Below are 22,312 nucleotides of genomic sequence, written 5' to 3'. Positions count from 1 at the left end.
ATTCCTGCAACACGGCGTCTGACTTTAGTCTGACTTTTTTTTTTAAGCGTGGGACCCACACTTGATTTGTGTGTGTAGGAAAGTGCTCTTGTCATGTCAAATGACAAAAAGGGAACCCATAGAATTAATATGAATGATGTGTTTCAGGTTTATAAGCGGCGTAAGGCTTTTTGCCCTAATATGCATGTAATGTGTGGCGTTTGCTTAAAATATGTTCCTCACCTGCACTGATATTGTTTTGCTGTGGTTTCTTTAATTTTTTTTTCTTGGTTGTTTTACTTTTTGTTCTTTTGTTTAGTATACAAACAAATACATCATCTTTTTAAGGCAGAGATCCTTTCGTAATTCACAATGCCTGGCACCGTGAGCAACCTAATTGGTGTCGACAATGGAAACCTGGAGATGCCTTTAACACTGGCGAACAAGATTTCAATCGAGTGGAGTTCAACACTGATGCTCAAATTTGCAAAGGTGGAAGCATGCATTGGACTAGTAATAATAGGGCTAAAAATGCATTGAACAACTCAAGTACAGGAACTCAGAAATTCGGGAAAGGCCAAGTTTAACATTGGAAACATCGATGAATATGTTTTTGACAACGAATAAATCTTTGGTACTACTGTTGTATTAAAGATTCAGTACATTCCACCAATAAAAATATTACATGCTAGTTATTTTTTTTTTTTCTTTTTCTGTCAGATTTTTTTCTCTATGATGTGCAATGCTCTCACTAATGAGATGTACTGAATCTAGGTACGACAGTAGTACCAAAGATTTATTACCTCTCCCTGACGAACAAGATTTTGATGTGCAAGTTGGCAAAGGGGGAATTAAACATTAGGTGGAGGAACTCAGGAATTCGGAACGGCCAAGATTAACACTGATGTTCTAGCAAACGTAATGTTCTCATAATTATGAAACTGGAGCTAGACACTAAAAAAAAGGGATTTTACTGGAGGTTATTTAGTGGTTTATAGAAAAATTGCAATTTTTTTTCAAACAATTTTAGTAATTTGTTGGCGGCTTTAGATTGCCATAGATATTTTGTATTTTTTTTTTTTTAATTTTCTACTGTTTGAAAACACCACTATCCTCTACGATCCTCTTCCACTGTAGAACTACTGCATTCATGTTTCTTTTCACCATTTTCGTTCAACCATTCAAGAATTTCTTCATACTGATCCTCCCAGCGATTGAGGCAACCTAGTCATTTTAAATAATACAAATTTAATTTGTGTTATTTCAAGTGAAATTAATGTATTTTGGTGGTTTATTTATTTATTTTTTCTCCACAATATTATGACTTTTTCTCTTCTTCTAATTTTGTGAGGAGAAAAATATAAAAAATTATTAAATATGCATCAAAATATAATAATTTCATTTTAAATGACATAAATGTTTATCTTTTAAAAAAATAAATATATTTTTCAAAAATTATTAGAGAAACTAACGAATACTGATTATTGAAAAAGAAAAAAAAATTATTGAGAGATTAAAATTGAAACTACAGTAAATAGAAATAGTATGTAAGTCATGACTCATGATTCTCTGATTAAAAATACTAATCGTTATCTTTGCAAACTATTTTTGTTTACAGCTTTTTACAATTATGTTTTAACACTGTTAATTTTCGTCGATCAACGGTTATTATTTTTTCAAATTAAATTTATTAATTAATTATTAATTCATAATAAATAATAATTATTGATTGACGATAATCAATGGTTAAGATATGATTATGATTGTAAGATATTGTAAACGAAAATAACGATTAAAAATTCAAATAAATAAAAACGGTAGTTCATATTAAAGACGAATCCAATGCAATTTCAGAAAAGAAAGAGAAAAAAGCAATGCAACGATGCGTTTAAACCCCGAGAGGTAAAAGTACTTTTGTTTTAAGTATTTTGCTTCAGTTATCGAGTTGTTCGTGCATCTTGTTAGTTAGGTTTTGCATTTCTCTTTCATTCACACTCACATGCATTCTCTGCAATTTTCTTTTATATAAATATTATGGATGCCACAGAATATGGCGATTCCTCCACAGTTCCGTTTCGCAAACGCGAAATATATAGCGATAAATGAGGTACGGTTTTTGTGTGTGTGTGTGTGTGTGTGTGTATTCTACAGATTAGTTAGTTTGTTCGTTGTTCTCTAATTCTATGATATAATTGATTTTCCCTCTTATTACTTCATATAAACTCTCTTTTTTGAATAATTTTTTTAATGAAAATACCTCAACAGTTTGGTTAGTCATATGAAGTAACTCTGGCAGATGTTCACTTTGATTTTATTCAATAACTCGTTAATGTTAGTGTTATTTACTTATTTTACTTCAACTCAACGGTGCTTTGGGTTGCTCTTCATGATTGTTTACACTATAATCATCCTTATTTTCAGTTAAAATGGTTATTATGGACCATATGATTGGTATATATGTTGATTATCAAGCTCGGAACCTGTTATGAGGTGCTTCAGGTTAAAACATTAATTTTGGTTCACCTTTCAGTTGTATTCTTGTGGTTAATGCTACTGGTTGAGAATGCTATTGGAGCACGTTGTGAACAAGGTTGATTCATAGGAAGGGACTTGGAAATGGGACACCTTGGCCCTGTATCCGGTGATCCTCTGTTGCACCAACAGGCTACCTCAAATGATCATGTTGAATTAATGAGAGCCGTGCCTGGAAATCCTGGGTCTCAGGGATTGCCGGTGTCAATCATTCATAGTGGACGGGTAGAAGCACATATGAGTAATTTGCGCATGCATCAGCTTTTGGTGCCTGACAACCAGTCCGTGCAAATGGGGACAATGCCGAACAGTATGGGGTCAAAGCAGCTGCCAACAACGCCAAAGCGGAAGGCACCATTGGAACAATTGCCCTATAGCTCTGCGGGATCTAACAAGCGGGTTGCTCAAGTGGAACAAAGGCCTTGGTTGCAGCAAGCATCTGATACATCAAATAGTGGTTCTCCGCAGATGCAATTCCTGTCAACTGCTTCCAGACCACAGCATTTGGCTATGTCTGGTAAGAGAAAAACACTGATGGAATCCACTTCCAGTAAACCTGGGACACCTCGGTCGTTGAATTCTAAAGGTCAGAATGCACAGATGCAACCATCTCCCAAGGCTCAAACTGAATCATCTGAAAGTGTTAGGTCGAAGATGAGGGAGTCATTAGCTGCTGCTTTGGCCTTGGTTTCTCAGCAGGACAAACCTCTGGTTGCGAGCAATATTACATCAAATGAGGCTGGTAATACTCAGGGTAAATTAGTGAACAGTTCAGCTGCTACTGGTGCTTCTCCAGGGGAAAGGAAAGAGATTTATAAATCTGTTGATTCCTCTTTTGCTGCCGTGGATTTAGTTGATCATGTGCCCGAAGAGCACAGAATGAGTTCAGCCTCTAATGAAGATCATTCTGAAAAATGCAAGAACTCTGAATCAGGATCCACAAATATGTCTAATAATGAAAATATACTGAATCCTATGCAAGTCTTGAACTGTGATAAGCAAGACTTCGAGGCAAGTTACACTTTGACCACTGATGATGTTCCTTTTAGTGAAAGTTTCTTCATCAAGGACGAACTTATGCAGGGAAACAGTCTTTCCTGGGTATTGGAATCTGATATGGTGGACATGTCAAATCAAAACGAGAATCAAAGTAATATAGAGCATAGATTGGAACCTGATGAAGCAGTTGAAGGTTGTAAGGAGGCAGTGCATTCACCCGAAGTTTTGGCAGCAAGGATAGAAGCAAAACTCTGCAAACTGTTTGGAGGTGTGAATAAGAAGTACAAAGAGAAGGGGAGGTCTCTTTTGTTTAATTTGAAAGATCGCAATAATCCTGAACTAAGAGAAAGGGTTATGTCTGGTGAAATTCTCCCAGAAAGATTATGTTCTATGACTGCAGAGGAACTTGCATCGAAGGAGCTTTCTGAGTGGCGGATAGCCAAGGCTGAGGAGCTCTCTCAAATGGTGTTTTTGCCTGATTCTGATGTTGATATTAGACGTTTGGTCAGGAAAACACATAAAGGTGAATTTCAAGTAGAAGTTGAACATGAAGACAATGTTTCAGTGGAGGTTTCTGGTGGCACAGATGCAGCTAGTGGGAGCCAAGCAAATAGAAAGTATGTGGAAGCCCCTCCTCCTAAACCTGATGTGATCAAAGATGATGCAAACAGTGATGATGAAAAGAGCAAATTAGAGAAGGATACGCCATTGGGTGTTACCATCCCTTCCAATGATGGTACTGATCCAATGCAAGGGCTTATGACAGATGATGCATTGAAGGAAGCTGACTTTCTTCCACCAATTGTCTCTCTTGATCAGTTCATGGAATCTCTTCATTCTGAGCCTCCATTTGAAAATATACTAATGCAATCTGGAAAAGGGACAGCTATGTCAGAAAAGGATGATTCTGAGGTTGGATCTCAATCAAAGTCTTCTGTTTTAAATCCAGTTGAGCTGCTTGGTGGTATCCCTGATAAGCATGAGAAGGTGCATGACACATGTGCCAATCTGGATGCTGAACTGGATAAAGGGTTAAATGCAGAATCTACGGCCATTTCTTCTGATACAAGATGTGGTGAGAGTCATGCTGACATGAAGCAGACTGATGGTCGTAGTGAAGAAAGGTCAACTGATGACATGAAGTCTACTTCCAGGCATGCCGAATTGAGCGCCAGTCAGTTTCATGCAGAAGAGAGATATGCTGGTAGTCATGCGTATTCCAAAACTGCAGTCTCCACTAGTATGTCTGAGGGTGAATGCATCTGGGAAGGAATGCTTCAGCTGAATATCTCCACCACTCATTCTGTAATAAGCATCTTTAAAAGGTAGTCTACTAATTGTTTGAGTGCATCTTTATTATAAGTTGCTAGTTTTAGTGAACTTTTATGGATGAATGTTTTCATTTCTCCATTTGCTTTTTGTCTACTATATTTTGGAGTGAGGAGCATGAAATGAATATTGTGTCTCATATTAAGACAAATTAAATTAATATCTATCAAATAAATTTCTCAATGGTATGAGTATGTAATGAAAAAACAGGTCTCACGATATTTGTCTACATGCGAATTGATCCCCACTTTATAAGGAATGTGATTTTCTTTCTCACAGGTCATCTTGTAAAAATTTGAATGGAGATTTTTGTTGGTCGGAGACATTTTGTTTATGTTATGTCATATATTTATGAATAAGTATTGCAGTGTAACTATGGATGCAATCAGGCTAGGAAGCATTTGTAGTGTCACTTTCAGTATCATTCTTTCTTCACAGGATTTATAATTGCTTTAGGATTAGGATTCCATGAACAGGGTATTCACTTCTTTGCTATCTCATTATGTCATCAATTAGGCTGATTTTGTATTGCTTATTAAGGTGTAGTTCTACTAAGTCCCCCTTTCCTGCTGGGATGCTACTTTTAAAGTAGTATGCATGTGCTATTTTAACTGCTTAGATTTAGTTTGTTTTAGTGATATCTGATGATGCATTAACCCTAACAAACTCACTTCTAGTTCTAGACTATTATTATATTTGTTATTCACTACAAAAAAGCAGGCATTTTGCAGCGGTTCATTTTTTATATACGCGATGGTTACAACAGCCAGTAAATATTTAGCGGCAGTTGTAACTGTTGCGCATACCAAAAATGAACTGCCGCGAAATGCCTGTTTTTTTGTAGCGATTGCTGCTATCTTCTTTCCTAATAATAGCTTTAGTGAGTACGCATGTTAATTATATAGTGGATAGTGTTGGTGTTATTACAATTTTTTTAATGTATCCTGATGGCTCTTGGGTTGATACAAACATTCTAAAATGCATAGCTCTTCAATGTCGTTTTCCAATTGTCTTGAAAAGGATGAAGAATGTGGTCATTAGAGTTGGATGGATTGTTTTGCTTTTTCCTCTTCCTGCTCCCACCCATCCTCTTTTTTGGGTCAGGGAGGGTTGGGGGATGAAATTGCTTGTGTTGTGCTGTGAGGTCCTAGTCTACATTATTTTTAACTGATTCTTATTGAAGTCAGATACTTTCTGATATACTTTTTGAAGAGCATTGATTTTTTTTTTTTTTTTGTGCTTCCTTCTGATCTAATATTATTTTTGCAGTGGTGAGAGAACTTCTGTAAAATACTGGCCTGGGTTTCTTGAGATCAAGGGAAGAGTTCGAATTGATGCGTTTGAGAAGTTTTTGCAAGAGCTTCGACTGTCCAAAAGACGTGCTATCATGGTATCTAAAGTTTCTTTTGTTGTACCAGACTCTATCTTGTCTGTTTATATCAGCATCCTTGCAGAAAGGAAATATAAAAAATAAAGAGGAGCTTATGTTGCATTTTGATGCTATATTTTAGCTTATATTTGTAATATGCTAGGAGAGGAGGTACCCAAGAAAGATGCGTTTAGATATCAGGGATCAATCTTGCAAAGGGGGGAGAGATTGATGAGGATGTAAGCCATAGAATCATTACGGGTTGGATGAAATGACACATTACATTGGGATTTTTGTATAATCGTAAAATCCCTCTTAGGCTGAAAGGAAAATCTTATAGAATAGCACTAAAACTTACAATGCTACACAGAGTTGAATGTTAGGCAGCAAAGAAACAACATGAGCATAAAATCAGAGTACCGGAAATGAGAATGCTAAGGTGGATGTGGCCATACAAGGATGGATAAGATAAGTAATGAAGTTATTTGACAAAAAGTTGGAGCAATATCATTGAAAGAAAATATGAAAGAACATAGATTGAGATTATTTGGGCATGTTCGGCTAGAACTTACTAGGGTGGGGGGATTTTAAACAAAATTTAACGGAGTAGGAAATAGATTGACGTGCTATTCGTTATGAGACAGAGTAGAGGAAAGCTATTAGCATTGTGGGGGTGTACAATTTGTGCTATTAACTTTTTCTTTTTCTTCTTCACCTCCTCTCTAAAATTAATTTTAATTTTTTAATTTTCTATTATTTATTTATTTAATTTTTATGTATTATATATATATATATATATATATATATATATATATATATCTCTTTGCAAAAATACAAGGGTAAGACTGTATGCAATTGACCTTCATCCCTACCTCTCGTAAGTCGAGGAGTTTTGTGTATTTGGTTTGCCCTTTGCCCTATTTTATATATATATATATATATATATATATATATATATTTAAAGTCTATCATCTTTAGTTATTTATTTATTTTTTGCCTTACTTCATTTGTTTTCTTTTGTTGAGATAAAAGAGGCAATGAAGTGGTTGGTCGTTGTGCGTGAGGGTGAATGTGACAACTGATACTTTGTTTTAGGGCTGACATAAGTTGTGAAAGAACAAAATATATTTGTTAGGGAGATTCATTACGTACATAATTTGTGGGGTTAGCTTCAATGAGACGTATGAAGTCATTAGGATGTTGCAACAGAACATAGATGCGTGTGGTTGACTTGTTTGAATCTGCTGCTGTACCGAAGCCACTTGCTGTGTGATGCTAATATTATGTATTCTGAAGGAAATTTGTGCAACTGATGAAACTTGTTTCTCTGGTTAGCTTCTTTTTGGGTTATGTATAATTAAGGAGTTTCCTTGTATTGCAGGTTTTGCACTTTGTTTCGAAGGGGTCATCCCCCAACAATGATCACTCAACTCTCCGTGAGGTAATGATTTCAGATTCTAATTCTTTCTTATAGCTACTTTTTCGGTTGTCGGTTGTTTTTCCCCCCATATATATGTATATATATATATTTTAGATATTTTTGCACACAGGTGGCTGATTCATACATTTCAGATGAGAGAGTGGGATTTGCTGAGCCTGTACCTGGAACTGAACTTTACTTTTGCCCACCTCATCAGATAACAATTGAAATGCTCAGCAAGATACTTCCAAAGGAACAGATTGAGGCAGTTAATGCTATTGATTATGGTCTAATTGGTATTATTGTATGGAGAAAGACTCATTTAACTTCAACTATATCAGCTACCTCTTCTTCACACCAAAAATACAGCTCTAAAAAACAATACTTATTCACTAGGAAACAGCAAGATACAAATATGAATGCCAATCCCACACCAAAAGCAGTGCCTTCTAGGGGCTCTGCAGCCACTATCACTGGACTCTCATCTGATGAAGATGATGATATTCCTCCAGGATTTGGGCCAGTAGTGGCCCAAGATGAGGATGACCTCCCGGAGTTCAAGTTCTCCGACGGTTCGAATCCATCATCACACTTGATCCACAAATCTATGGGTCTAGGTAAAGCAGCATTCCACACGGTTAACCAAGCCCCTTCTCGCCCAGTAGATCAAATGAGGGATCTTGTACACAAATATGGGCAAAACAAAGCAAATGCACCTTCAGGAAACTGGGATGATAAATTTACGGTGAAAATTCAACCCTGGAATGAGGATGATGATGATATACCTGAATGGCAGCCACAAATCCCAATCCCCCATAATCAGTTTCCTCCCAAACAGCAAATGCTTAACTATCACATGCTGAATCAATCATTTATGGCCTCACCCAATCAGTCAATGCTGCCAATACAATCACTGCAATCCCCTGTAAATGTTATGCATGGCCAACGAAATGTTGGCTCTCAGTGGCTTCCCTCTATTGAGGAAAACAACCCACTGCCAAGTGGTGTCCAACCCTACGGAGCCACTGCATGGCGTCAAAATGTTCCAGGAAGTAGAGGCTATTAGGTTTTTTTTTTTAAATATAAAGTCAAAGATTTTGTTCCTTTTTTCGTAGCCTAGCCTTGTAATCGAATTTCAAGTTTATTTTTCTTTCTGTTGCATCCATTCCTTTCTAGAGCAAGCGAATGATTATTTTTCTTGTTTCAGTTTACCAACAGTAGGATTTCCACACAATAATATGATGGAGAATTTTGCATACCCTGACATACTCGTTGTCTTTACTACTTTTACACATGAATGAAAATATTTCTTGCCCACATTAATGGTCCATACTATGTACGTATTTCACATTGTGCAAGTATTTTCTCTCTGATTAGCTACATGCGCCATTGGTTTTATATTGAATTAAAAATTTTCTCACTCGTCTAAGAATAGTTCATTCTTACTGAATCTAAACAATTGATTCATATTTTTAATTAATATCTTTTAAAAAAAATTCTTAAAAAAGACAGAAAACAAACCTTGAAACATTGTCTTCTTGGATCAAAAATTAAGAAATGTTAAGATTTTTAAATAAAAATTGAATCAGTTTAGATTTGATAAGAATGAATAATTAAGATTTATTCACCAATAGTAAGTTAATTTCAAGTTAATAGAAAGACATTTATAATAATAATAACTAGAGTTGAGGGACCAATTGAGATGAAATTAAAGTTAAAGATGCTATTTGGAAATAAAAATAAAGTCAAAGGTAGCTTTAACAACTCTTCTCGTAAACAAAATCAACTCAGAATTTTTTTCCCTCCATGCAATAAGGCTACTTAGCTATTATTGAATGCTAGGGGATATGCTTGAGGAAGAACGATCATGCGTACGATTACAAATTGAAGGGGGATTCAAACCATTACACACGGAGATTGTAGAGCATTATTCAGATTTGCTTCAACTAATAAAACTAATTTCATTCACAAAACTATCAATGTTATAAACGGAATGTTAAAGTTTAATAGTATTAAATGTTTGATCCAAGTTTTGTAATAGAAAAGAGTAGTGCAGAAAAAAATAGTCAAACGAAAATAATCCTGACAATCTAGCATTTTTCAATAAATTAGTGTCCAGACTCCAGAGGATGTTAAAAAGAACTCTTATTTCGTTCACATTAACGCCAGTTAGGATTGAAAATACACACACACACACACTCCACTTAACAAAAAGGGAACAAGGAGAAAAAATGTATTATATCTATTGCAAAAGCTCCAAAAGGGTTCACCAGGGTACAATTCAGACAGTCAGCCTATCATCTTATCCAAAGCAAAAATAACCTTCATTTTCTTTTCTTCTGTGCCTTCCAATTCATACAAACCACAATTTAGCTTACCAAAAAAAAGCTTCACAATTTCACTAGGCACAAGCAACCAATCAAAAGAAAACATTTCAGGCTATAACAAGCAAAACAAGACGCAGCTGAGAACTATACAAACCACAAAATCGAACCAAGTACGAGAGACGTCTCCCCCTAAAGTAAATTTTCCTATTTTTACACTTATTGTATCCAACCAAACCAATTGTCAGTTACAAAGTAATTCACAAGTCATTGGCTGATGCCATGTGACTAGATGAAGTGCCGGCTTCTACTGTTACATCCTTCTGTTTTGCTGAAGCAGAGTCAGCTGATACTCCAGACTCCGGAACATCACCAATATCCAGGGTGTCTGGAAGAGTTCCAGAATATTCAACTCCATCAAACTGTAAGATGAAAACAAAAAACTCTCAAAAATTGGATTTGCAACTTAATATGTTTCACAAGTGATCCATCAACTTGGATATGACTGCTAAAAGCTTTCGTTCCTAAGCAGATGTTAGACATAACTAAACTATGATAATTCTGGCAATGGATTATATCCAGAAACTGATAGACTAACATGAATTGGCAAAGGAGTTTTTAGACAATTTCGTAATATTTAATTCTTATTTTCATCAGGCACATATAACAGAGAACAGTATATTTTGTTTATAACAAATCTTCCTTTGTACAGGTTTCCAATCAGTTATGTGTAATATTTCAACATTCCTGCCCCAAACAAAAACAGAGCGAGAGGGAAAAAGTGAAATGGAAGAGCAGAGAATGAACAGGAAAACAGAAAAGCAACTGCGAGAAAAGTAAACCAAGTGTTAAAACAAACAAACTGGGAATACATAAAATATTAAACAAATCAAACAAAACAGCACAGCAATCTCAAATCATTTACTGAGGTTCAACAACCATAAGACGAAAACCTTTTCTTCTGTCGAGCGTAATCTAGAGATAACAATGTTCAGAAAGGAAAGAAATGGAAACAGAAAAGAGAAAAGTAGGATGGGATATCAATTACCTCTTCTGTCTACATCTAAGTACACATGCTAAACGGAAATTTCTAGTCAATGTCACTGCATATTATGCTAAACGGATATCAATTCATTGCATAGAAACTAGTATTTAACTACACTTATGCATTATATGAAGACAAAAAAAGTTTGATCAATTAACAAATTGGATGAAGAAAAAAGTAGCACTGAATGAACAAATTTAAAGCCCAAAAACAAATAACTTTAAAACTATACCTCAAGTTGGTTGAGCATGTCAATAGCAGCTTCCACGTCACCACCATTTACGGTGTAGACATCTACAAGGGACTGATGAGATATATCGGGAAATGACATCCTAAGAAATTCCATATCCATATCAAGTTCTTCATCTAGCAACTGCTTATCTCTCAACTCTCTCACATTTTGTGATGATGAGCTGTATGAACTAGAAGCAGGCTGGGCTTTCACACTGCTCAACCTTTTGGTGCTAGAATCCATAAGTTGCTCAACCTTTGTGGTATGCTGAGGATTCTGAAACCAAACAGTCCCATCATAATTCTGGGAACCTTTTTCTGTCCCAGAAGTTCCACCCTCTGCCAACCTTCGAGACATAGGAACATATGAGGCTGCATACGGATTCAAATTAGATGCTCGTGGCTTCATGGACTTGAATCAGAAAGATAAACTATTCCTCTTCTTGTTCTTCTTGTTCTTCCTTTGGTGATGAACCCCACACATACAAGAGAAAGAATAAGTCAACATGCTGCTTAAGTCAATCAAAAAATACATTCTTTTCTTGGAGGAGGACAAGTACAATAAAGAATCCAAAGCTTCAAAGCCAAAAGAATTTGTAAATGCAAAAGAAATACTATGAAGTAAAATAATATATATATATATATATATATATATATATATATATAGGGGCAGGATCCTTTGACACCGGTGCCAAATTTAAAATTTGATACCGGAATTTGACACCTCATCTGAAAAGCCGTCGTTAGATCAATGGCATAGAAACTAGTATTTAACTACATCTAAGACACTGGAATTTTAAATTTGACACCGGTATCAAAGAATCCTACCCCACATATATATATATATATAGAGAGAGAGAGAGAGTACAAATGAACAGGTTGCTACCTGTTCAAAACCCAAAATTATTAATGGTAATTCAATCTTGAAGTTTTCTTGCAACCCTTTCACAAAGATAATAATAAGTGCATGTGTAAGTAACTTCAATTCAATCATACAAGTTATCAGATCAAGAACTTGTTATGAAAAGATCAAGAAACACCAGCAAATAAAAACTAAGAAATTTAACTTTTTACCAAAAAAAAAAAAAAAAAAAAAAAAATTAACTTTTTCGCTATCCCTTTTCAAACACTTTCACGATCAAGATTTAAGGAAAAAACCTCAAAACTAAAACTTCAATCATATTTTCAAAAAAGGAATTTGCAGTGATGCATCGATCCAGAAAATCAGCGATTCAAACCCAAAACCCACTTTTTCTTCTTCTTCAAATTCAATGATAATTTGATCGTAGCCTTTCCATATGCAAATATAAGTGAATAATAAAACTGTGATTCGAATTGCAGACACTGAGATACCAAAGAAAATTAAGAAAAAGACGAAGAAGAAAAAGAAACTGAAAAGGGGAACGAACCAGTTAATCAAAAATCACGAAACCCCAATTCTTGAGATCGCTCTGATTGGAACGGGAAAGGTTTTATAACTGTGATTTGGTTAATAATCACTATTTATGTATCAATAAATAAGATAATATTTATTATCAAGAAAAAAAATAAAAAGCATAAAAGGAATGAGCGCTTGCAGAAAAACTGGACCGATAATATTCATTCGACCGGTAAATCGGTGAACCGTCGTATAACTCATCCGGTTTTCATTTTAAATTGGTTATGTAACGAACCGGTGCTACCCAATATGACCCCATTGATTTTTGTAAAAATTAGTGACCCATTCGATTCAACTAATGACCCAACCCAATTTTAAAAAAAATTAATTTGTTCTTATCAATTAATGTCTTTAAATTTTTCACTCTCACACAAATGACACAAATGACCCAACCCAACCAGTGATATTGTTACGAACACAATAAATAAAAAAAGGGAATTTAGTTTTATTGAGGAAACCTGACCTCAAATGGCTATAATAAGTAAGCCTAACCTTTTGCGCAAAGTGCCTTTTGGGATAACTTTTCTAATCTGATTTGATAATTTTCATTCCAATATTTCAATGTTTAAATAGATAATATGAGCCAACCATAAAAGTAACTACTCACTAACATCAAATAGACTCCACTAATAACAAAACAAGAAAAATAACTACTCACTACTTAAACAACCCAATAGTTCAGAAAATAATAAAATAACATAAATAAAACTAATAAATATGTTTCTTATTGATTTACATAGGTTATGTACTTACAATACTAATATTATCTTGATTATGCTATATGCAAAGAATTTTGATTTGATTTATAGAAATGTCGTCTACTGAACCTGAAACACTACTATCACAAGTATAATATGTTTGATAGATTTTTTGTTGGACAATGATATGTAATTTATTTTTTTTATATTAAAATAGGGCAAGGTTATACTTACAACCTATTTTTCTTTACAACCTCTTACAACCCATATCTTAACCGTTGATTTCCGTCAATCAACGGTTAAGATTTTTAGAAATTAAATTTATTAATTAATTATTAATTTGCAATAAATCTTAACCGTTGATTGGCGGAAATCAACGGTGTTAAGATATGGTTGTAAGATGTTGTAAAAAAAAAGGTTGTAAGCTTCCTCATTAAAATATTTGGAATTTGTATCATTTTTTATAGGCATTTGAGTATATTTATATTTTTTAATATAAATTATAGATTTACATATACTTACCGGGTCATGTGGTTGAACTAGTGACCCAATGAACCTTGAACCAATGACCCAGTACCTCGACCGGATCAATAACTGAGCCGGATTTAATAACAATGCGTTTGACGGTTAATATTTGTAATCTAAGTAATATCTTTTAATTGATTTTCATGTTCGATCATTCCTCCTTCAATGTTGCCTAAGGCCCAATGTTGTCTTTTGAGGGGGCTCAAGAAGCTTTAGTCCCACTTTTGATATTCTAGATTTTTCCTTCCTTTCCTATATAAGCTTGTGGTATGTGAGAGGTTAGGGTTAGACAATTTTGAGAGAAATTTGAAGAAAAACTTAGAGTCTAGAATTTGAGAGTGTCTCTAAAGAGAAACTTGAACATTAGACCTCCTTAGGAAAGTTTGAGTGAATACCACCATTGAAGGTGATGTTTGAGTGTACCATCAATTGTGGGAAAATTTGATCTTTTATAACCCATTATTTATATAGTAGAGGTTTGATTATGAACTAGTGTCATATGAGTTTTTATTTCTTCACATTGGAGAATGTTTTCTCATATTAAACAACTTGAATGTGTTCCTTTTTGTCTCTCTCTTTGCATAATTCTATTTCTGATGCGCATTAGACAACCTAGTAACTCAATCTGACATCTGCGATTGCCGAGCTCCGAGCTCGATGTTTGATTTGCGACATGCATCCGTGCCGAATTTGAGGGAACTGAGTTCCCAATAGTGGTATTAGAACCTAGGTTCAAAGGGTTCTGAGGAGACGAGATAGAGACCAGTGGCGTAGCCCATGACGGTGACATGTTAAAGCTGACCGCAGACAACTTTACTTATTGGAGATCGATGATGGAAGACCATATATACTGCAAAGACTTGTATGAGGCCATCGTCCATGAAGAGAGGTCTGAAGGCAAAACCGAGAAGGAATGGGAAATCTTGATAGAAAGACGGTGGCCATGATCAGAAAATACAAAAGCCTTTCGAGCATATTGCCAAGTTCACGAACGCGTATGAGTTATGGACGAAGTTGGAGTCCATGATTCAAAAGAAGACTCTCAAGAACAAAGCACACTTGGTTCGCCGACTTATGAAGCTAGAGTACAAGGATGACATGAGCATGATTGAACACCTCTACACCTACAAATGAATTTTGAATCACCTGTCTAAAGCCGAGATGAGGATAGATGATGAGATGCAGGAGTTGCTGCTGTTGACCTCGCTTCCAGAAAGCTGGGATTCTCTAGTAGTGACATTAAGTAACATGACTTTATATGGAAAATTGACTATGGATGTTGTGATTGATAGCCTCTTGAATGAAGAGTCCAGGAGAAGAGAACGAGGTGTTTCCAGCAAGTTTGAGGCTAACGTGGTTGAGAATCGAGGTAAATCTGACTCCCAGGATCGTAGCAAGAGCCGAGGTCGTGATTGACGTGATAAGTCCAGAGGTCGGTCTAGACCGAAATACGAGTTGAAATGCTTCTATTGTGGGAAGCTTGGCCACAAGAATCCTGACTTTAGAACTCTGCAAAAAGATGAAAAGAAGACAATAGCCGAATCAGATTATACCGAAGAAGAAAGAAGATAAGAGCATGACTGTGGTGGCTGCCAACTCAGATGCTGAGATCTTCCTCCTTGGTGAGGACAATATTTTGAATGTAGCATATGATGATTACGCCTGGATTGTTGATTCTGGTGCCTCCTTCCATGTCACCCTACACAAAGGATTTTTCTCTTCTTACCGAAGTGGCGACTTTGGAGTGGTGAAAATGGGAAACCAGGTTACAAGCAAAATTATTGGTGTCGGTGATGTAACCCTAACCACAGATGTCAGGTGCCGACTTGTGCTAAAGGATGTAAGGCATGTTCTTGACATGCTACTTAACCTAATATCGGTAGGCAAGCTTGATGATATCGGGTTAGTGAACTACTTCGGAGGATGTAGATGGAAACTACCCAAGGAAAACTTGGTGATGGCCCGAGGTAAGAAAGAAGGTTCATTATACGTGTTGCAAGGAAAGATCAATGGTGGAGAAGCCAATTCTGTCCTAGTTGGACCTAGCATGGAGTTATGGCACAAACGTCTTGGCCACATGAGCGGGAAGGGGCTCCAGATTTTGAATAAGAAAGGATTGCTAACCGGGTTGAAAGGCCAAGTGTTGGAGAGTTGCACATACTACCTAGCTGGTAAGCATCACCGAGTTTCGTTTGTGAGACCGAATCAACCCCGACGACGCAGGTATATTCTTCACCTCGTCCATTCTGACGTTGCTCCATGTCAAAGAGATCACTTGGTGGAGCTCAATACTTTTTTCATTTATTTATGATCATTTCCGTAAAGTGTAGGAGTATTTGTTGAAATCTAAAGACCAGGTACTCCAGGCCTTCAAAGAATTTCATGCTATGGTGGTTCGATCTGACAATAATGGTGAGTATTGCGGCTCATTTGATGCATATTGCAGAGCGGCCGAGATCCGACTTGAAAAGACACGCCCCAGACTCCTCAGCTGAATGGAGTTACTGAAAAGATGAACATGACTATTGAAGAAAAGGTCTGGAGCATGCTATCACATGCCAGGTTGCTGAAATCTTTCTGGGGTAAGACCATCAGAGTTGTCGTTGACTTGACAAACCTCTCACTATCACGACCATTTGAAGGAGAAATTCTTGAAGAAGTCCGGACAAGTCGAAAAGTGGCCTATGATCACTTGAAGGTGTTTAGATGCCGAGCTTTCGTACATATTCCTAAAGACGAAAAGACGAAGCTGGATGTTAAAATTAAAGAATGTATTTACCTCGGTTCACCGAAATGTGAATTCGGGTTCCGACTTTGGAATCCAATTAACAAGAAAATAGTGAAAAAACCGAGATGTGATCTTTCACGAGAACGAGACAATTTAAGACATCTCGAAGCCCAAAGTCTGGATTGCTGTTCGAGGTGAAGAATCCATCCCTTTTGTCTGAGGTGAAGCATGGGGAGAAAATCACGAAAATTTTGAACAAGTTAATGAGGACCAAGATGATGAGATACGAGATAATGAGATATGAGATAATGAGAATGCTAAGCCAGAATCTCAAAATGAAGTTCAGACCAAACACTCTACAAGAGTGAGACGACCTTCTACAAGGTACCCACCTGAAGGGTACACCGTTGTTGCTAAAGATGGTGAACCTCAAAGTTATGAAGAGGTTATGACAAGCTCAGACAAAGAAGAAAGGGAAAATCCAATGCAGGAAGAGAAGAAATCTTTGGAAGAAAGTAAACTTATGAATTGACTGAGCTACCTGAAGGAAGATGAGCTTTGAAGAACAAGTGGCTGTACAAAATTAAGAATGAAGAAAATGGCCAGAAGCCGAGATACAAAGCCCGGATTATGGTGAAAGGCTGCAATCAAAAGAAAGGAGTTGACTTCGAAGAAATGTTCTCTTCTGTTATGAAAATGACTTCGGTCCGAACCGTGCTAGCTATGACGGCTTCAATGGACCTCGAAGTAGAGCAGATGAATGTGAAGATGACATTCCTTCAAGGCGACTTGAAGATTAGATATATATGGAGCAACCTGAAGGGTAACGAGCTTCGGGACATGAAGACTTGGTCTGCCGTTTGAAGAAGAGTCTATACAACTTAAAACAAGCACCTAGGCAGTGGTAAAAGAAATTTGAATCCTTTATGATTGAGCACAAGTTTGTGAAGACTGAAGCCGACCACTGCATGTTTGTCAAGAGGTACGAAGCTAAAGATTTTATAATTTTTCTATTATATGTTGACGATGTGCTGACTATAGAGCAAGGCAAGATGAGGATAACTGCCTTAAAAAAGGCATTAAGCTCGTCCTTCGTGATGAAGGACCTCACCTCCGCAAAGCACATACTCGAAATCAAAATTATCCGAGATCGACCTAAAAGGCTACTGAGTCAAGAAAATTACATTGAGAAGATTCTGAAGAGATTTAGCATGGAGAATGCCAAAACAGTAAGCACCCCTTTAGCCGAACATATTAAGCTGAATCAGAAGCAGTGTCTGAGATCTGATGAAGAAATGCTGAAGATCCCATCAATCCGTCGTCGGAAGTTTGATGTATATAATGGTATGTACAATATTCGACCTGGCGTATGCTGTTGGAATGGTGAGCCGATATCTGCCTAATCCCGACAAGAGAACTGTAAAGCTGTCAAATGGATTTTCAATTATCTCAAAGGAACAACAAATTTATGCCCCCGCTTTGGAGAAGGTAAGGCCGAGTTGTAAGGCTTTACGAATGCTGATTTAGGGGGAGATACTAACTCGAGCAAGTCGACAACGAGATATTTGATGACATTTACAGGAGGAGCTATCTCTTGTCAATCTAAATTACAAAAGTGTGTGGCACTTTCGCCAACCGAGGTCGAATATATAGTTAAGACTGAGGCTTGCAAAGAAATGATGTGGATGAAGAAGTTTCTCTCTGAACTCGGATATGATCAAGACAAGTACGAGCAGAAGTGTGACAATTAAAGCGCAATTCATCTTGCGAAGAATTCGACCTATCACTCTCGCACTAAACACATTGATGTGAGGTATCACTGGATCAGAGATATGGTGGAGGATGGACAACTCAAACTCGTTAAAGTGCACACCGACCGCAATTGGTCTGACATGATGACCAAGCCAGTATCAACAAGAAAATTTAAGGACTGCTATGAAGGTGTCGGGTTGCTGCTGATGCCGACTCATTGAAGTCGGAAGGGGGAGATTTGTTAGGCCATTCCTCCCTCAATGTTGCCCAAGGCCCAATGTTGTCTTTTGAGGGGCTCAAGAAGCCCTAGTCTCAATTTCGATATTTTAAAATTTTTCCTCCTCTCGTATATAAGCTTGTGGTATGTGAGAGGTTAGGATTAGACAATTTTGAGAGAAATTTGAAGAAAGACTTATAGTCTAGAATTTGAGAGCACCTCTACGGAGAAGCTTGAGTATTAGACCTCCTTAGGAAAGTTTGAGTGAATACAACCATTGCAGGTGATGTTTGAGTGTACCACCCATTGTTAGTGAAGTTTGATCTTTTGTAACCCATTATTTACATAATGGAGGTTTGATTCTGGACTAGTGTCGTGGGTTTTTACTTCTTCATATTGGAGAAAGTTTTCACACATTAAACAACTTGATTGTGTTCCTCTGTCTTTTTCTCTCCTTTGCATGTTTATGTTTTTATTGTGCATTGGCTGACCTGGTAACTCAGACCGACATTTGTGATTGTCAAGCTCTGAGCTCGACGCTTGATTTACGACACGCATCCGTGCCAAATTTGAGGGAGCTGAGTTCCGAACAATTCATAACACTCATATTATGAGTATGTATAGTAAAAATTTAGTTAAGAAAAAGTCTAATTAGCAAAAAAATCTCAAAGTAGAATAATAATTTTTCTTATAAACTCCGTGGGACAAAGTCATAGACAACGAAACAGTGATAGATCCAGAAATTTTTTGGAACAATGACCAAAATGCCACTGTTCACCGACTTTTTTTATCCAAATGCCACGCGAACAATGTTATTTTCCAAAATGCCACATATACAAGTTCGCTACAGTAGGTAGCGAACTTCATTTGCTGACGTGGCACGTTTCTGATGGCCACCTAATTCGCTATTGGTAGTAGCAAACTACGTGGTCAAAATGTCAGTCTATTCTAATTATTTTCAGGACACATGGCAGTCTCTCCCAAGTTCGCTATTCAGTCTAGCGAACTTGGTATAATAAAAATGACAGTCTGCTCAAATAAAAATAGAACGCGTGGCAAATTTTATCCAAGTTCGCCAATCTAGCGATCTTGGTATGATGAAAGCCACGTCCATCCCTCCTATTCTTTATTGGTAACAATTATTTTTTGTAATTTCACTTGCCAAAAGTCGTTTGCTTCTTTACATTTTCTCTCTCTTTCTTTTCAAAAGTCCAGTTTTTACTATTTAAAAAAAAACAAAAAAAAAGTTCAGCTTTTACTCATTGGTCACTTCTTGGTCTCTTATATAACCTTCAAAACACTCAAGAATTCTTTCTCCTTCCACAAAAAATAAAAAATAAAAAAATACCAACACACTAACACACTAAAATAAAGGTCCAGTTTCTATTGGAAGATATAGGGTCAGCGTGTCTTCATATAAGGACTTCATTTCTCCTCAACACTGTACAGTTAAAAAGCAACATGTAGTTCGCTGCACTATGCAACGAACTTATCCAAGTCAACGATTGATATTTTTTATCACATAGTTCGTTATTGTTAGTAGCGAACTAGGTAACAAAAAGATGTCACATCAGCAAATGAAGTTCGCTGGGCACTGTAGCGAACTTGCCCGCGTGATATACTGGGAAATAACACTGTTCGCGTGACATTTGCTAAAAAAGTAAGTGAACAGTGACATTTTGGTCACTGTTCCAAATTTTTATAATAAGGACAAAAATTAAAGATTATCGTTACAAGTATTAATAAGATTAATAAGAGACATTTAACATTACAAGTATTTTTGAGAGAGGGGCTGACTATTAGGATAAATAGTCTATTATTATTAAAAAATATCATTTTATATATATAATAAGGGAAAAGTGTTTGTCATTTTAAATGACAGAAAGTTATATCATTTTAAGAGAGATACAGACACAAAAAATTTGAATTTTAAATTAAAAAAAAACACCCACTTTCTCTCTGCCATGAATTCTGTTTTTCTGTGTCTATCTCTCTCCTAAAATGACGTAACTTATGTAATTTAAAATGACAAACACCGAACCCATATAATAATAATACACATCGAAGTTTAACGAGGGGCTACCGCAGATAACTGTGATTGGAATCGCTCTGATCGAAACGAAAGAGGTTTTATAACTGTGATTTGGTTAATAATCACTATTTATGTATCAATAAATAACATAATATTTAGAGTAAATATCTTTTTTGGTCCTCAGCAAATTTCAAGATGCCCGCTTTAGTCTCTAGCAAATAAAAAGGGCTATTCATGGTCCTTTAGAAATTTAAAATGGACTCATTTAATTGAAATCGTGGTCCCTCACAAATTCAAAAAAGATTCACATTAGTCCCTCAAAAAGATTAAAATGGGTCTACTTTGAATTTTTTAGATATCACGAATAGCCTTTTTATTTACTAGGGACTAAAGCGGGCATCATAAAATTTGGTGAGGATCGAAAATGATATTTACTCCAATATTTATATGAAGAAAAAACAAAAAGCATAAAAGGAATGAGTGCTCACTGAAGATTAAGTGATGAACCCACACGGAAGCTGAAACGTTTGATTGTTAATTGAGACTCTCTCTTGTTATTGGTTATCTAAGTAATAATTTTTTTTTAATTTAGAGGAAGATTATATTTACAACCTATTACAACCATATCTTAACTGTTGACTTTCATCAATCAACAGTTATCATTTATTGTAAATTAATAATTAATTAATGAATTTAATTTGAAAAAATAATAACCATTGATTGACGAAAATTAACGGTGAATAGATTGTAACTCTTTAATTAATATTCATAACACTTACATTATGAGTATGTCTGGGTAAGAATTTCATTAAATAAATCTAATGAAAAAAAAATCTCAATATGAAAAAAGTATAATATCATTAATGATTAACTAGAATAATAATTTATCTCATAAACTCGATTGGACATAGTCATAGACAGGGAAACAATGACATCCAGAAATTTTTATAATAGGGGTAAAAATTAAAAATTAGAGTTAAGTATTTTTAAGATGAATAGGAGAGATAGGGGCTAACTATTAATAGTCTATTATTATTAAATAATAATAATAATAATAATAACAATAAACAATTTTTTAAATTCAACTTTAAATTTCTTAATGAAGACTCATGAACGTATTTTAATAAATATTCACCAATGCAATTATACCACGTTTGTTCAATTATTTTAGCCCATACAAACCTTTCAAATTTGAAAGAACTTATTTTTTAATAATTTACTTACATGCTTAAGACCTTTTAAATCTTTCAGGAATTTTCATATACACATCGTTATCAAGTGAGACATAAATATTTTGCATAGATAATTGTGCTCTAATTAAATGTTTTTAATGAAGACAAGAAACATGAAATTTCAGAGGTAAAATTGTATATAACATGGGCTGTACTTACATGCTAGAGTACCAAATCTAGCATGGGCTGCAATGAAGACAAGAAATATTTTGTATAGATAATTGTGCTCTAATTAAATGTTTTTAATGAAGACAAGAAACATAAATATTTTGTATAGATAATTGTGCTCTACTTACATGCTAGAGTACCAAATCTAGCATGGGCTGCAATGAAGCAATGCAAACATTAAATTGAATGCAAGATAGGATTTGATGGTTTTGATGCAGAAAGAAACACACTGCTCAAGCCAAACGTACACAACTTACCTTATTTGTCATCAATATCTTAATCATGCTATATTTC

At 35.7% G+C, this 22,312-nt stretch overlaps 2 protein-coding genes across 3 annotated transcripts; one reads left to right on the top strand and one right to left on the bottom strand.

Annotated features, from left to right (window-relative positions):
* Positions 1 to 2,028: 2,028 nt before the first annotated feature.
* On the top strand, positions 2,029 to 8,907 carry LOC133303659 (uncharacterized). Its single transcript, XM_061503604.1, has 5 exons — positions 2,029 to 2,086; positions 2,510 to 4,835; positions 6,109 to 6,229; positions 7,590 to 7,649; positions 7,759 to 8,907. The coding sequence occupies exons 2-5, from the start codon at positions 2,596 to 2,598 to the stop codon at positions 8,692 to 8,694; spliced, it is 3,357 nt and encodes a 1,118-aa protein (XP_061359588.1). The 5' UTR covers positions 2,029 to 2,086; positions 2,510 to 2,595; the 3' UTR covers positions 8,695 to 8,907.
* A 951-nt stretch (positions 8,908 to 9,858) lies between these two features.
* Positions 9,859 to 12,767, bottom strand: LOC133303662 (polyadenylate-binding protein-interacting protein 5). Of its 2 annotated transcripts, XM_061503609.1 has the most exons (3): positions 12,638 to 12,767; positions 11,230 to 11,689; positions 9,860 to 10,374 (listed from the first exon to the last, which is right to left on the bottom strand). In XM_061503609.1, exons 2-3 carry the CDS (start codon positions 11,635 to 11,637, stop codon positions 10,213 to 10,215), a joined length of 570 nt encoding a protein of 189 aa, XP_061359593.1. In that variant the 5' UTR covers positions 11,638 to 11,689; positions 12,638 to 12,767; the 3' UTR covers positions 9,860 to 10,212. The 2 variants fall into 2 exon arrangements, with proteins under 2 accessions (XP_061359592.1, XP_061359593.1); XM_061503608.1 differs by lacking the exon at positions 12,638 to 12,767 and having other exon boundaries at positions 9,859 to 10,374.
* Between the last annotated feature and the right edge of the window lie 9,545 nt (positions 12,768 to 22,312).

This window comes from Gastrolobium bilobum, unplaced genomic scaffold (assembly GCF_033153095.1).
Source record: "Gastrolobium bilobum isolate Gb01-03AN ecotype WA unplaced genomic scaffold, APGP_CSIRO_Gbil_v1 utg522, whole genome shotgun sequence".
In the NCBI taxonomy this organism is placed as follows: Eukaryota; Viridiplantae; Streptophyta; class Magnoliopsida; order Fabales; family Fabaceae; genus Gastrolobium; species Gastrolobium bilobum.
Note: the sequence above shows the minus strand (reverse complement) of the source record. Positions and strands in the feature narration are given on the sequence as shown.